Source organism: Antennarius striatus, chromosome 7 (genome assembly GCF_040054535.1).
Source record: "Antennarius striatus isolate MH-2024 chromosome 7, ASM4005453v1, whole genome shotgun sequence".
NCBI classification, from domain to species: Eukaryota; Metazoa; Chordata; class Actinopteri; order Lophiiformes; family Antennariidae; genus Antennarius; species Antennarius striatus.
Genome location: NC_090782.1, coordinates 15,085,635 through 15,102,479, shown reverse-complemented (window position 1 = coordinate 15,102,479; position 16,845 = coordinate 15,085,635). Strand labels below are relative to the sequence as shown.

Genomic DNA, 16,845 nt, shown 5'->3' with positions numbered 1-16,845 from the left:
TTGTAGGTACACCGGGTGACTATGTGTGTTAAATGTGACTACCTACGGTATTTGATTGTAAAATAAGCTTTAGAATAATAGTGTTTGAAACTTTTTTTTTTTATGTTGAAAGCTTTAGATTGAGATACTTATTACAGGTATTATTTTAACTTCCCTTGTGACTCAATTTCTGTCATTTGCCCAATTCTTTGATTTTCTCCTACAGTTAAGTAAAAATAGTTTTAAAAAATATATAATATAGATGGCTATCCATTTGGGCTTAAAACATTTTAAACAACTGAATGAAAAAAAAAATCAGACATGCATGGCAACTTCCCAACAATATTTAAGTTACTGTGAATATGGATTTTATTTTTTAAATTTCAGGAAAATTATGGAATGACAACCTTAGGTGTGTGAAGAAATATCTTTTTCTTATCCGAGAATTTGCCTTGATATCATTTATATATCACCCCAAGATTAAGCAATTAAAAAAAAAACATTTCCGTTAACGCTGATTACTACAAATTTCCCAGAATATTTTACGACTTTCTTTTGAGAGACCTTTTACAACTCAATAAAAGAAAACCAAACATAATCCCGTAGCAGCTGAATACCCTTTTTGTCACACTGCCAGGCACAGGAGGACCATTATACATCCACATGACACAGCAATAACACCACCTTCCCACAATCTCGCCTACACCAAACAGCCTCCAGTCTTCTCTTCCATATCATCTGCCAGGAAACAAAGCAGAAAAAGAGGAAGCTATCACGTCTTATAAGGAAGGAGGCGATACTGTGAGGGGCGATGATGCAGATACACAAGCTGTTCTTTGTTTACTCATCTCTGTGACGTCTGGATTCATAATTAGGTGGGGGAACACAGAAGGACCACTCACCAAAGTCTCATCATGTCATTTTTAGCTCATTTCAATTGGCCCGAATCTTGTCTTTAAAGGTCAGGAACTGTACATCACAAATTTGCAACTCCATCTTCTAGAGAAACACTGTGTATCCCTGAGACAGGAAAATGATAAGAATTCATATTCAGCTCAGAACACCATCTTTCCTAATGTAAGATGTGTTGCCAAGTGTAAAACAAAACAGAAAACAAATGCAATAGACATTTATTCGTAAAAATATAAATGTCACTGCCTTTTGACCAGAGTAGACACTTCGCTAATAATAATAAATTATATATATATATATATATATATATAATTGTACAGTCAAGCATAGGAGGCCTACCCATTTCAATCATTTTCTGTTTTTGCAGCCAAAGCCCATCACATAATGGCCAAAGTTATGTGTGTAAGAAATAAATGAAATTCACAATAAATAAACAACCACAAATGAATTGTAAAAACAGTCATACTGTACTTTATATACTGCAGTATTCCAAGGCATTGTCACTGTAACTTAGAAAGAAACTGAAGGATTTTTCTTCTCTAAAAACTCTAGTTCTTCATTATCCTTCGTTGTGTTTGTTAATCTTGGGTGGTGAGAATGTTGGTCACGAAAAAAGACTGGAAATAGATGAAAAGTTCTTTGAAGCTATATTACTGAATATTCTGGGCACAGAAGTCTTACAGGTGAACAATCCAAGCTCATGTGCAAAGAAATCACAATTCCCACACAATATTTATATTCATTCTGGTACATGTCAACTAAGGCCCCGTCCACACGATGACGGATTTTTTTAAAAACGGAACTTTTTAAAAACGATTTGAAATCGATTCGCGTCCACACAACAGCGTTTTTAAAATAATCTCCGTCCACACGTAAACGCATCAGGGCGTTTTCGAAGACGGCTATAAGCGTGCCAAACCATGTGGTGGCAGTATTGAGTCAAATTTTATCCAATAGGAATCCTCCGTGTTTTGTTGTCACAACACACGGGCCCATAAATATGACGTCACAGCGGTTTTTGTCGCAGGCAAGACGTCAGCGTTTTTAAAAAGTCACGGATACACCGTCCACACGACAACGCAGACCCAGCGTTTTTAAATAAATCCACCTTGGCCAGCGTTTTTAAAAAGTTGCGTTTTCGTCCCGGATATCTGCGTTGTCGTGTGGACGGAAGGCGTAAATGCAACAAAAAAGTTGCGTTTTTAAAATATCCGTTATCGTGTGGACGGGGCCTAAATATGGGGTGGTCTGACTCTCATCCTATCAGAAGGTGAAAACGCAAGATGTTTTTCAGACTCACACTTTCTGTATGATTCGATTGCTTCACGTTCTTGAAGCTACAATGCTCCCACCACAGAACAGCTTCATATCAGCAAAAGATTATTCCGAGGACACACTCGTTGCACAAAACAATGCTTCAGTCAGAGGGCACAACTAGAACTAGTGCAGTGGTAATTTATCATATATGTGCATCAAAACTCTTTCCTGTTTGAATTGCAGTAGCTTTGCTTTGTTTAACTGCATGCTGAATACAGCACCTCAAATCCTTCATACCATACATGCCCTCACACCTGCCGTGGTAAGAACCTTTGTATGAAGGAAATCACAATGAGATCACAATGCTTTTAGATAGATAGATAGATAGATAGATAGATAGATAGATAGATAGATAGATAGATAGATAGATAGATAGATAGATAGATAGATAGATAGATAGATAGATAGATAGATAGATAGATAGATAGATAGATAGATAGATAGATAGATACATAGATACATAGATACATAGATACATAGATAGATACATAGATAGATACTTTATTAATCCCGGAGGAAATTGTAGAAAATAAATTTTAAATAAATTTTAAATTCAATTTAAATTTTAAATAAAATAAATTTTGACATGTTCCTGGAATTTAAACGCATGCAAATTCCTTGGAATTTCCAGATCAACACTGATAGTGAGAGAGATATAGACAAAAAAGCATAAATATCAAACCACATAGGCCATCAGATTATCATGGAGTACAAATTGGGAATGTGTTAATCAAAAAGTGGCTGTACAAATATTCTTGTCAAGTATATTTTACATTAAAAAAAGAAAATATACTTATGTTTTAATAATTTATAATAAAGATTTTCAAGTTAATACATAACGCGACTCGCAAAGGAACATAGGTCAGGAAACATGAAAGCAAAAATGATGGTGCGAGAGCTCCGATTGCAGTAGCAGAAGATAGAGAGGAGAAGTGCAGTGCCAAGTGAAGAATGTAAATATAAAAAAAACAAAGCAAAGGATATTTGTGTCAAATGTCACCAGATAGAGGGAACTGCAGATGGAAGATACAGGTTATACAGGTATGTGTTGACTGTGAGTGATTGGGAGCTATAAGCAAACCATTTTGGCATTGTAACATCAGTGTCTCCAGCTGGCTGTCAGCCATCACATCATTATTGGATGTTCATAATAGTTAATAACTTTCATTGTTAAGGTCTAATGATGACACCAACCTATTTTGAACCAGGATACATTTGGGGTTTTTTCAGAGATACTTTTTTTTTTTCATTTCAAAGTTTAAATTTGGATGTGTAATTGCAGAGAAGCTATGTTGTGTCAATTAAATAAATAAACACTCAATCATTATAGTTTTAATTTAATGTCCTGATGTATTTTTACCTATTCCACCAATTTATTCGTAAATATTTTTCATGATAATCCAAATTATATACGAATAATGTCCAAGCAGTCAAAATAATTGCCTATGGTAGTTCTAGGTAGTTATACTCAGATCTCTTTTGTGTTTTGAAATTTTAATGATCAAACAATGTTAGAATTAAATATACACACATTTAGGAAAAGTCAGGCTACATAGTTATGATAAAAGTTATGACATTTCAAATTTTGAAAGCAGTCAAAATGACTGCCTTGGGGGTTCTAGTGTTAAAAGGGAATGTCAGCTTTGCTTTTAAAAAAGTCTTATTTTAATAAGTCTTGTTATGCATGTTTTTCTTTCAAAATATGTCAAATATGGAGTACAGTACATTCTATTCATTCTATTCTGTACAATTCTTTAGTAATTTTGGCCGAAATGTTTTATCATCTCATAACCATGTGCAATTTCCTCCGGGATTATTTGTGCAATTTCCTCCGGGATTATTTGTGCAATTTCATCCGGGATTATTAAAGTATCTGTCTGTCTGTCTGTCTGTCTGTCTGTCTGTCTGTCTGTCTGTCTGTCTGTCTGTCCGTCCGTCCGTCCGTCCGTCCGTCCGTCCGTCCGTCCGTCCGTCCGTCCGTCCGTCCGTCCGTCCGTCCGTCCGTCCGTCTGTCTGTCTGTCTAAAATGGATGTTTACAATTGCTTTAAGTCCTGCATTCAACAGTTCAACATCTTCTATTCTTAAATATGTTAAGGGTTCCATGTTATGTCATGTTTGGGTAAAAAAAAGGTCAAAACTAATATTTAAAAATGTCCCCAGCATAAGAATCATTGATTACTTTGTCAATTGAGCATATGTTTACTTGCTTTTACTGTCATCTTCTCTATCTGGGCTGTCCATGGGGTCAGAAAGGTCAGTGCACCACCAAGGATTTTTCTACCAACAGTTTCATTCAATGAGGGTGGGGGGAGGAACATTACTCTACCTGATAATATCATCTTACTTGAAACACTGAGACATTCTGGCCATCTCTGATCATCCTTCTTTGGGACAACATTTTGAAGACATGCTGTAGTTTTCACACGTCGGAGGTATATTCACATATGTAGGACTGAGTGGCTCATGACATGCAGCCAGACTGATGTGAGGGATTAGAGTCTCACACACTAGCGTGTGTGCATAAAGAAACCTTTACCTGGTCTGTTGTTTGCATTCCCTATAGTTGAGCTGCCAATGGCTCAGGTGTAACATTCAATCCTCAACCCAAAGGGTGTTGGGTTTCTACCCGACAGAGTCTGGTTGGCCTCTTTCAGCTACTGTTACCTGGATACATTCATCATTAATTCATATACACTCCAAAGCTCTTGGTTGGTTGGGTCGATGGTCAGCTAAGTAGGGGGGGGGGGGTTTCACCAAATTTCTGCCTTCAACAGAACAGTACACTAAAACGGCTGCCAGACGAGAACCATATCAAAACAGCGGCCTGATGCAGAACGGGGGAACCATGAGCCCGAAGGATTCCAAGGCAGCAGGGGCTGAGGCCATGGAAGAACAAAAGGCACAGAACCAGAGCCTGAATCAGGGGTGCACAGAGCCCACAGCACCACCACTTCCTCCTCCTTCACCTCCTCCACCAGGGCCACCAGAATATCCAAGACCGAAGCTCATCTTCCACACCCAGCTGGCTCACGGGAGTCCAACAGGCCGCATCCATGGATTTACCAATGTCAAGGAGCTATACGCTAAGATCGCTGAAGTGTTCAACATCTCCCCCTCAGAGGTATCAAACACATTGCTCATACATGCATGCTGACGTGATCAGGCAAATCTTTGCATTTCCTTTTTTTATTTATTGTCTGGAAGGTCAGTCATAAACTGGTGTTTGGTTTCTATTTTTGGCTTTTTCCATGATGCACCTCCCTGAAGATCATGTGGCTGCAGGACTGTCTGCCAGACTTTGTACTTGTCTGGGCCTTGACCAGGATCAATAAAGGAAACAAAAAGCAGAAACTGTTATCGGAAAACACTACACATAAAATACAACAGGCTACAGTAATAAAAGTAGTAGTTATGCCATGTCACTGTAAGTGTTCAAAAATGTTTGTTAGAGTTGGCAGGATCCTCCAGTCTAGATGTTTATACCTTGAGCAGGTAATGGTTACAGCCTGATGTAGATGCAGCCAAAACACTTCAGGTTGTCAAAAGGAAAAGTCCTATTACAGACACCAGAAAAAGCCATACATTATTTTTTTATGTTTAAATGTATTTCTATTAGGTATATAGATGATATTTATGCACAACAGCAGGAAATCTGTAAATCAGTCAGAGACTGCAACATCCCGCGACTTGGTACCTACCCTGAAAGTAGTACCTGACTAGTACCTGACATAGACTAGTGCACATGGAGAAGGGCAGTGTAAGACCATAGACCAAAGCTAGTGCATGCATAGATCAAAGCATTAGCTTTGATCTATGGTCTTACTCACACTGGCCTTCTCCCTCGTCTTTCTTATCTTATCAGGTTCCTTAGTGCACAGAAGTTCAAATTTGACCTTGACCTTGTTTTCTTAAGGTCAAGGCTATCATCTCATTTTCTTCCCCTTTGCCAACCAATGTGTTTTTTGTTTCATTTTTCTATCTGCAACGGTTGCAAAGATATTTGGTGGACTAATGAACAGACGAACGAACGAATGGACGAACACACAAACGCTGGCAATTACAATACATCACCGCTTTGAAGCGGAATGTAATAACAGTGTAATAAGGTATACATGATTAGACATAAACAGTTCATTAGAGTTAAATGATTATCTGTTCAGTGATTATTGGGAAACGAGGAACCGCAACTGCAAAAATTTTTTTTATTTCTGGTTCCTAAAAAGCTCTCAAAAGTCTGTTTTTACGAAGAAATCATCAAACATCCCAAAGATCATCTTTAGATATTTATTTTATCTCAATTAAATGGATAGATATGAGAAATAAACTGATTGTTGTAGCACTCACAGGGCAGCATGGTGTTTTGCTGTTTCCTCACAGTATGATCCTGACTTTGTCAGTGTGAAGTTTGCTTGTCCTGTATGCAACACTAAGATCTTCCTGTTCAGCTGAATTACAAACTCAGTTCTTACTGCTGGGCCAATCTCCAATAATCCTGATAGAACAAGCAGTTTTGATACCAAGTGCATAGATTATAAATGGTGAGCATTGCAAATATTAGAAGCTGACACCCTTGGAAGTACATAAAGTGCAAATAAATGGACAAACTGTCAAACCATGAGCCTTTTATTTATTTATGCAGACACAGTTTCAGTCCAACAGGATATACTTGGGATTTTATTTTTGAATTACAGTAAACAAGTTTATTGTTCAATTTGATAATCTGCATATCTACCAGACCTTGAACTGCAATGAGTCATCTAGATAAACAACTCTTTCTGTGGGAAGTATCAGGTAATAACTTGGTGATTGCTGAGGAGCGAACTTAAGTTTCCTTGAACTAGTGTGGATCAAGCAGCAGGAGCATAAAGTAAGAGATAAATGCCAGAGAAGGCCTTGGACTGCAGTCAGACGGGTCCATTTGCCAAGAAAGTTATTACGAGCAATATTCAATAGGCACTATACTTAAAGGGAGATCATAGTTCTCTCATATTATCTCAGATTTCCATAATGGATAACTAAGTCAAACTTAAACGTTAACATCAAGCTACAAAATGCAGAATTTACAGCTCATGATAAGCAAAGACAGTTCTTACCTATTAATGAGGGCTTGAAGAGAAGTTCCTTGAAAGCGCAATATTTTTGGTGTTGGTCTTAAATAGACATCTTTGCTTCCTTAGTGATTAAAAACTATAATTGGTATTGTTAAGGATTTACCCTCACGATTGTTTTCCTTTCAGAAATAGATATGCATAATATGTTGTGGAAACTTTCTGGAAACTTGGCTCCACATCACAAAATATGATTATACTGTATATGCTGTGTCTCATACGTAGGAAAATTAAGTTCTAAAGATTAAATGGAAGAAAAATACATAAGCAAAAAACTATATCCTATGACATCACTTTTTAGGCAATCCTTCCATTGAAAAATATTAATTTGTTCTTAGTCCATGTGAACCTTTAAGAGTGTAAGTGTATGTTAAGCTTAAAACAGATTTTCCAATGAATAGACTACTATTGGGTGGGTCCTGTGTTTTATATTTGTAGGCTTAGAGATTACGTAATTGTAGGGCTTTCCTGGCTGTATTTAAAATGGCCACCTCAATTATATTGTTTGCCTATACTGCCCTCTGCTGTTCAAACTACACTACATGCATGTCATGGGATAATGTAGTTATGTACAGTATACTCTTAGTGTTCTCCAAAAACAAAACGTTTCACTATTTTTGCATTGTAATTTGATAGAGATAACTATGTAGGACACTAAAGCTGAGGGGATATTTTAAATATTACAATGAGCTGCCAAGGATTTAGGGGACAGCTTTAAATGGAAAAGTAGTGATTTTTGTAACGAAACATTTGAAATGGCATCAATATGGGCTGATTGAAGTCTCTGGTTGTTGATGCTATAACCCTTTAATATTCCTAAAAAACATATAGCCAAAAGGTTAAAAATTTAGGCAAATACTACTGTTTTAAGGTCCATTTAAAAAATTTCAAGTACTGTAGTTGCCCTTTGTACAGTAACACAGTTTAACTAAAATGTAATGGAGCCTAAAACTACAGAGTGTGTACAGTACATACAAAACTGAATTATAGATGGATAGTTCATTTTCTGTTTCATTTCTTCCACTTAGATCCTTTTCTGCACCCTCAACTCTCATAAAGTGGACATGCAGAAGCTACTGGGGGGGCAGATCGGACTGGAAGACTTCATCTTTGCTCATGTTAGAGGGGATACGAAGGAGGTTGAGGTGACAAAGACGGAAGACGCACTGGGCCTCACCATTACGGACAATGGAGCAGGCTATGCATTCATCAAGGTAAGTAAAGAAATATAGAAGACACTGTAAATAAAGTAAAAAACAGTACAAAAACAAATATATTCAATGTTTGTTTAAGAAATCACAGTGCATGTAATTGGTCATTATTTTCCTTCTTTGGCTGACAAAGCCAAAATAAGAAAAAGAATGTCTAAATGAAAGAAATAACTAGTAAAATGTGAGATACTTCCATTTCGTAATACAAGTGCACACTTTGGAAGAAGACTCTCTTGTTTTAATACAGCTTCCAGAAGCATCTTCTCGAATTTAAGTTTCAAATGGTTTCTTCCAGAGGATAAAGGATGGCAGCACCATAGATCGGCTGAAGACAGTCTGCGTTGGTGACCACATTGAGGCCATAAATGACCAGAGCATTGTGGGGTGTCGACACTATGAGGTAGCTAAGATGCTAAAAGAGCAACCAAGAAGTATACCCTTCACTCTTCGCCTGGTGGGCCCAAAGAAGGCCTTTGGTGAGTGAGTCGATGATTACGTGTCACTTTCATGTTGAGAGCAGATGAAGAGTTGGCATTAATGGTCCAAAGTGAATACAATATTATTTTCAGCTGGGTTTCATCTTCTTTCCCATTTTTGTTTTTACTAGCCAGGCACATGATACCCTGCTGTCAGAGGACATTGTACGTTGCACTAATACCATTAAAAACTGATGGGTCTTTGAGAGTGTTTTAGTTAACATCTGTTACTTTCAAATTCTTGACCTTGTGAGTCATTCCCAAAATAACTTGGACATTAAAACCAGCTGGGTTCTGGATTCCCAAGAACACCCTTCCCAAGTTCTTTTTTTTTTAGTTGTCTTGCCAAAGTGAAGCAACCATAGTAAAGATCAGGGACTCAGAAACTTGTGTATTTTCTATCATAAGCTCCGTGCACACACAGAGACCCAATATATATATTTGGTCATTGTGCAGTAGCTCAGACCACAAGTTCTTAGCATGGGGGCCAAAGGGTTGTTGGTTCAAGATCCAAAGATTGGATTAGGAACTGGTGGCTGGTGAGGTGCCCCTTGAGCACGGCTGAGCAAGAGACCGAACCCAACAAGCTGCTCCTAGAGCACCAGTAGTGGTTGCCCTGACTCCAACGCCTTCCCCTGCCCCCTAATCGCATGTTATACACGTCTGTCTGTCTGCGCATGTGCTCTGGCTTGCACACTGGTGAAATGAATAGAGTAAAAAAAGGATATTTCCCACTGAGGGATTAATCAAAGAACTTGTGTTCTTCTATTTTCTATAACCAATAATGTTATGCACAGTAGTTTTATAATATGGGTAGCACGGTGGCTCAGTGGGTAGCGCTGTTGCCGCACAGCATGGTGGTTCCGGGTTCGCGTCCCGCTCTGTGCGGAGTTTGCATGTTCTGCCCATGTCTGTGTGGGTTCTCTCCGGGTTCTCCGGCTTCCTCCCACCTCCAAAAACATGCACTGCAGGTTAATTGGCCGGTCCCAAATTGACTGTAGGGTGTAAGTGTGTGCGTGCGTGTTTGTCTGCATCTCTGTGTGGATCTGCGTCGCACTGGTGTCGCGCCCGGAGTGTCCCCCGCCTCACGCCCTCAGCTGGGATAGGCTCCAGCTCACGACGACAGCAGATGGAGCAATTAAGGACAATGGATGGATGGATGGATAGATATTATTAGCACCAATGCTAGCACAAGAGTTTTCCAACAGAGCGTGAAAGGAGTACACTACCGGGTAATTACATCCCGCAAAGCAGTGATGTTTTTTAATTTTCAGTGTTTGTGTGTTCGTCCGTCCGTCCACCAAATATCTTCACAACCGTTGCAGATAGAAAGATGAAAGAAAAAAAGCACATTACCCAGGCCAACATTTAACCTCTAATGTAAACAGTCCCCGAATAAACAGTCGACTTCACATGGATCCAAAGTATTTATTGAATTTAAAATAGATGTCCATAATGGGATGGAGCTCAGCTGTCACCAGCTTCACGTATGAGACAGGAAACTAAATTCAAAGCTACCAGGCTTCCTTCCTGTGAGCAATTAGCGTGATTACTGTACATTGTTTCCAAAATGACTGAACGGACGTTATTAAAAGACAGGAAAATATCAGACAAAGTACTCTCAACTCAATACCATCAGAGCTCACTTGCTGTGGAACACTGATGGTATGTGGGAGTGCTCAGCAGGTTCAAAATGAAAATGGCTCCATGGAGGTGAAATCTGACAATTTATTTTCCTGTCAACTTTTACCATGTTTTTGATATAGTGGGTAAAAAGTCCTTGAGACAGGTGTTTGCAGCTTCAAATGTGAAAAAGCTAACCTGTATTTCAGCTGTGACATCAAATATGTCAAATCATTTCACAGCATTAATGGTGGAAAATCTCTTTACATGACGTTGTCCTGAAGGAAGGCCCTTTTATTAAATGGTTTAGTTTCAAAAACTAGTTTGGACTGCAAGTCACCTTGAAGAAGAGTGTTCTCGTTTTTTCAATCTGTCAGTCATCATTCATGAGCAGAATGCTAACAATTTACAGGAAAAGTTACCTTTATTGTAAGAAAAATAGTATACCATTGGCATTAGTTTTGGTATTAGTTTTAGTAGTTCCTCTAACTTACACTACCAGTTATTTCCAATGATCAGGGGTGAAATATCGCATCTCCCTTTATATTTCCATATTAATATGCCAAACATATTGTTCTTCGGTGTAAATTGGATGGATAATTGAAATGTGAATGAACTGACAAAAAAAACCCCCCAGCAATTTTGAGTAAAATTAGTGGTGTTAAATGGAAAATAACTTTTAAATGCACACCACTTGATAAATAAAACCATTTAATTTATTTATTCCATTTTAAATGTTTTTTCTTTCATGATGGGAGGTGGGGCCATGCCTCTCAACGTCACTGATTAATACATGGCAGGACCAGGGACTCCTAAACCGAATGAGACAACTTCAAAGGCAGTTTAAAGTCAGGAAGACAGGATTTGTTAAGAAAACACAACAAGAGGAGAATGTTGAAAAGAGGATGTAACTAAAATAATACAAAACATGGCATTAGCATTAAGTTTTTTCACTTGCATACATATATGAAATGTGGAAAAGTAATTTATAATACTCTTGAGATTTCCTGCTTGCGGCTTCATGCCTTTTTCCTTTTTTAAGTGACATTAAGTAACTTAAAGTATCAGATTAATTTCCATATGCTGACATAAAAATGTGATGTTAACCAAGGTCAGTATCCTAACGTGTACAGATGATAATATTTTCTAACCATTTCTTGACACACCAAGGCTGACTGGACTGTGTGCTGTGTGCAATGTTTAACTACAGAAATTGAAATTTTGACTTACTCGTGGACACTAACATCACTGAGAGCACCATGAGGTGCAAAACATAATAATGAGATGTTTCTCATAGACCACAGCACCTCATCTAATAACAAAAACTTTATTGTAAATGTTAAATCACCCACCAAATCAAAAGTGAAGAATTTTTTTTTGTTCAGCCAAAAAACTGGCCCTGATTTGAGTCATCCACATTTGGCATCCACCTCCTATTTTAGCAATGATTAGAACTTCACATATAAAATATTTTATGAGAGAAAACAGCCCAAAATAGGGAATGGTAGTAGCATTTTTCTGAAATGATTAATGGTTATAATCATGTTTCTCTGGTTGCGGACAGACATGATTGGAATGAGGACCAGAGCACCAAAATCTAATGAGGGCAAGATTGTGAACGGAAGGGAGACGCTGCGTCTTCGTTCCAAAGGTGCTGCTACGGTTCAGGAGGTGGTGAGTTTCACAAACTCTGGGAGACATAGTGATGGAAGCTGTCTCAAGGGACAGAGGTGATAAAAAAAAAGACAAAGCTGTAAGGTGGGACACCACAGACAACCAGCCTCAGTGCATGTATGGTGAAATTAATAAACCCTGGTAAAAATTTACATTCCTATCATGTGACTCAGACATTGCAACCACTAAACTTTTGTCATAAAAACATGGAAAATCCATTATCTATTTACAGAGGTGGGAACAAAGTATGTCCAGTTTTAAGCCTAGTAGACGTAGTGACCTGTGTACGACTAGTCTTGTGACAGAATTATTGCTTCAACTTCTTTTCTCCCGTAAAGTTGAACATTCAAGCACTGAATTGAATTCAATGGAATAGGAACTTTATTTCAAGTTCCATTACTTCGATTCACAAGCAAAAAATTTATTCAATATTAAAGAGCAGCATGTGGAACACATACAGAGACAAACACGATAGAAAAAGTCAGACATTTTTTCCCCTTATTTGTGGTTTAATACATCAAATGTTCCGCATCTGTTCTTTGTGGCGTGTTTTACATCTGTTGTGTTATCTGAAGTGTGTGATCACTTGATACTCCAAGTAATAGTCAGTTCTGTAATATTTTTCCTGAGAAATCAGTCTTGACATTGGGAAAATGATGGTGCAAATCAAAAATTATTTAGCAATGACCCCACCCTAATTCACCTCTGCCTCTGCTATCTATAATCAATGCTGGACCAGAAATTAAAATGACATCACTCAAAGAAAGTTTAGATTACTTACAGTTTAACACCCGGGAGTGAACTGTTTCACACCTACCAGCTATGCTAACATGATGATAGAAGATGAGGACTTCACATTACCATAATTAGAGCACAAACAACACTAAATTTCCACTGACGTCTGTGCATATTTCTTACCAGCAGACTGAGTTTGAAGAAAGGGCCACCAAGAAAGTAGATGACCTGCTGGAGAGCTACATGGGCATCAGAGACTTGGAGCTGGGTAAGGCCACTCACCAAACTCTCATGTACTTAAAATAGACATTATGTTAGAGTCCACAAGTAAGCAAACCACTGTTAAATATATGATCACACACAAACCCAGGGTTCAGGGGTGCTTCAGTCGTGTCACTGTCGTCTTGGCTTGCAGTGACAGCCCAGCATGTTTCATTACTTGGATGGAGTAATGGAAACCCCCCCCCCCCCAAAAAAAAGTCCTCTCTCATTTATTTTATAAACACCACAAATCATTGATGATAAAGAAGTACAATTCCGGGAAGCTGTTGCCTGTTTGTCTGCTAATGTTTACTTTTTTTGAAGACCTCTAAAGATAGTTTAGTCCCTGCAGTATTTCTTTGGTAGTGGTATGTGTTGGAGAAAGAGATGAATAATATTGAGTTTAAAAACATTTCAACAAAATTTGTTTAGTTGTCGTGGAAATGATATGAACTTCATTTCATGCTCAACTGATTAAACACTTGTTGACGAAAAGGTTCAGAACTTGAATAAAAGCCTAAGCGGAACTTGAACATTGAATTAGCTCTGTATCACAGAAGCATTGTTGTTATTTATTGAAAGGAAAGAAAAAATATCTGATTTCTAAGACCAATCAAATCATTGCATTATAAATATAATTTTTTTGAAGTCTTCTTGAGAATATCAGTTGAAATAAATATGATTTATTTTTATTATCTGTTTGTATGTTAAACTATAGATCACCTAAAATGTCGGAGCCAAGCTATTCATTTGACTTAAATATTTGTTCACATGGAAGTCTTGCAGGCGTATGGAGCCTTTTTGATGCCTTGCTGTTAACAATACTCTGATAAACGCACAAATTAAATCATGAACATGTCACACTGTAAACTAATTTGACAGACTAATTTGGTCTGTTATACTGTTCAAATGTCAAGATAACGTAAAAATACAACTTAAGTGAAAAATGTTCTCATTTTGAAGTTTTGTCCTCCTCTAAAAATATAGATGAAGTTTGCTTCCCATGCCTTTTATAGTAGGGTTTTTTCAAATTCTTTTCTTGAGAAACAATCTGTCACTGCCTGGATCTTGCCAATGAGACAAAATTGCAGTGTGGCTGTTTCCCAAGACAATTAATAAGAAAAGGCTGCTTTGCATCTTTTACCAGCTCAGAGGACACCCTTTGACATTTGGAGTAAATTAAAAGCCTTAAAAGGAGATATCACTAAATAACAATAAAAGAAAAGAATTTATAGGTCAATGTTGTTCTGGATCTGACTGCTGAGAAAATACACTATGAATGAATATAGTTTGATTCAAATCTTCCCCATCCCTTCTTTTCTGCAGCAACCACTATCGTGGAAGCAGGCAAAGACAAGAAGAATCCTGACGACTTTGCGGAAGCCTTGGATTCCGTTTTGGGAGATTTTGCTTTCCCTGACGTGTTTCTGTTTGACGTATGGGGAGCTATTGGAGATGTCAAGAATGGCCGAATTTAGACATTTAAAACACCAGGAACGCATAAGCGTTGGTAACGTCATCCTTTCAAACCATGATGAATGTGGCTTTAAACAAATCTGTTAAAATCAAAGATTAAAATTGAACCTTACTGATGATATTGCTAAGCTTGGTGGGCAATGATGACAAAATTGGCTGGTTCTCTAAAATACACACTTGGTCATATTATAATACAGGTTAAAAAGACACAAAATGTTTCAAGGCTCTCATCAGTCGCAGAATCATCAGGAAATATAACATTAATAAAATAACAGAAATTAACAAGCCGAAGTTTGATATGATCTAGTAAAGCCTTTTTCCTTTGATAAGAACTCACTGTGAAAAACAGGAAAGGACCAAACACACATTTTAAGGTCACCCTAAGATTAGACAGCACTCTAGCAGTAGCTTAAACAAACATTCCATTTACAAGCATTTTTCTCAAGTTACAAAATGATTCTTACTATATGTACAGTATATAACATGTATTTACCTTCTCCAGAACAAGACATGGCCCCAGTGTATTTTAAACCCTCTTATTCCTGTGGACATGGTTTGGATGTTGTTTCCAATATAGAATGTATATATACCCGATGTGTATCTTCCGCATCACTGCAGTTTCACTGTGCTACCCTGTCTTTTTCTGTCTTCGCATCTGAAAATATTTATTGAGAATTTGATGAAGCATCAAACTACATGTTGGACTTTGACGATGTGGATTTTCTGCAATGTGAATGGTGTATGAAGTCAATTTTCATACTGTACCTGTCAAGTTAAAAATGCCATTATTCCAAATACTGTACACTGCTTCTGCTACAACAGCATTTGTCTTATGCTCATGGTTTATTTTCACACTGCCGTGTTTTACATGTTTAAACTGTAAGTTCAAGGACTGAGGTCAGATTTGTGAAGTATGTGTGTGTTAAATAGAAGTACTGTTTATTTGACTAGTTTCTTAATTTTTATGCCATTTTGGATCAAACACATTCAGCATTTATATTGTACTGATTGCTGCAAAAAATGTTACAAGTGACATTTTATCAGATTAAATAATTATCCAATAACTACGTCACCAACCCTCCACATTCAATATTCTTATACTGTATATACCTCTGAGTGGCAGTGCAGAGAAGAAATAATTGCAGTGCTGCTTGAAACTGGATCAAGACTCATAAAAAGAGGAAGGAAATGAACCTATAAGATTCTTTGATGGTTAGCATTTTCAGTTTAACTTTTCATTTCAACATTGCCCTAAAAGACAATTATTCAAATTGTATTATGGCTCCAGAGTAATGCTGGGTTTCAGAAATAATTGAATTATAGATACGATTTTTTTCTCCAGGTGGAAATTTTCTCAGTGCAATTTCATTTCCATTTTGCTCACTTGATTAAAAGACTACCGACCAAAACATGCTTTAATAGTCATTTCACTCAATACTCTTTTATTCATTTACTTATTTACCCTTACACATGCATACGAAATTCTGGAATTATACTGTATATATATTTTAGTTCATGCAGCATTAAAGATTTTTTTCATTATGCCTTAATTGTATCAATCCCAGAATTACTTATCAATAGTTGGATTTCAAAAAAAATTTTTTTTAAAAACAAGAGACCAATAATACACTGCTGACATGATGACAAATGATCAAAGTGGCAACAGAACAATACCAAGTAAAATAGTCCTATTAGGATTGCATCTATTCATATAACTGAAAGTAAAACAACTTTTTCAGTCAGTTACAACCTTCTCAGATCATTACATCAGTATAGAATGTATATTATAACATTTTACTTCTAATTTCCACTACTGTCATATTGCAGTTTCCATAATATTTCTGAAAATATGATGACTTTTCATTTGGTTGCAGTGCATCTAAAATAAATGGGCTGCTATGGCTATTTAATTCTTTAATCACATTTATAAAGTTCGTAAAAGAAAAGTTCTGCTCCTGACTAAATTCTTATACTCATCTGAAACAATATTAACACGTAAACTTGTTAAGATAGTGACATTCTCTTTCTTCTGACAAATCAGGTTGAGTCATATGCATGTATTTAAAACATAA

The 16,845-nt window shown here is 37.1% G+C and overlaps 1 protein-coding gene across 1 annotated transcript; it reads left to right on the top strand.

The window, feature by feature from the left end:
* Window positions 1–5,036: 5,036 nt before the first annotated feature.
* Window positions 5,037–16,800, top strand: gipc3 (GIPC PDZ domain containing family, member 3). The gene is made up of 6 exons (XM_068319318.1): window positions 5,037–5,330; window positions 8,346–8,531; window positions 8,824–9,004; window positions 12,192–12,301; window positions 13,223–13,304; window positions 14,624–16,800. The coding sequence occupies exons 1-6, from the start codon at window positions 5,037–5,039 to the stop codon at window positions 14,773–14,775; spliced, it is 1,005 nt and encodes a 334-aa protein (XP_068175419.1). The 3' UTR covers window positions 14,776–16,800.
* Window positions 16,801–16,845: the final 45 nt, after the last annotated feature.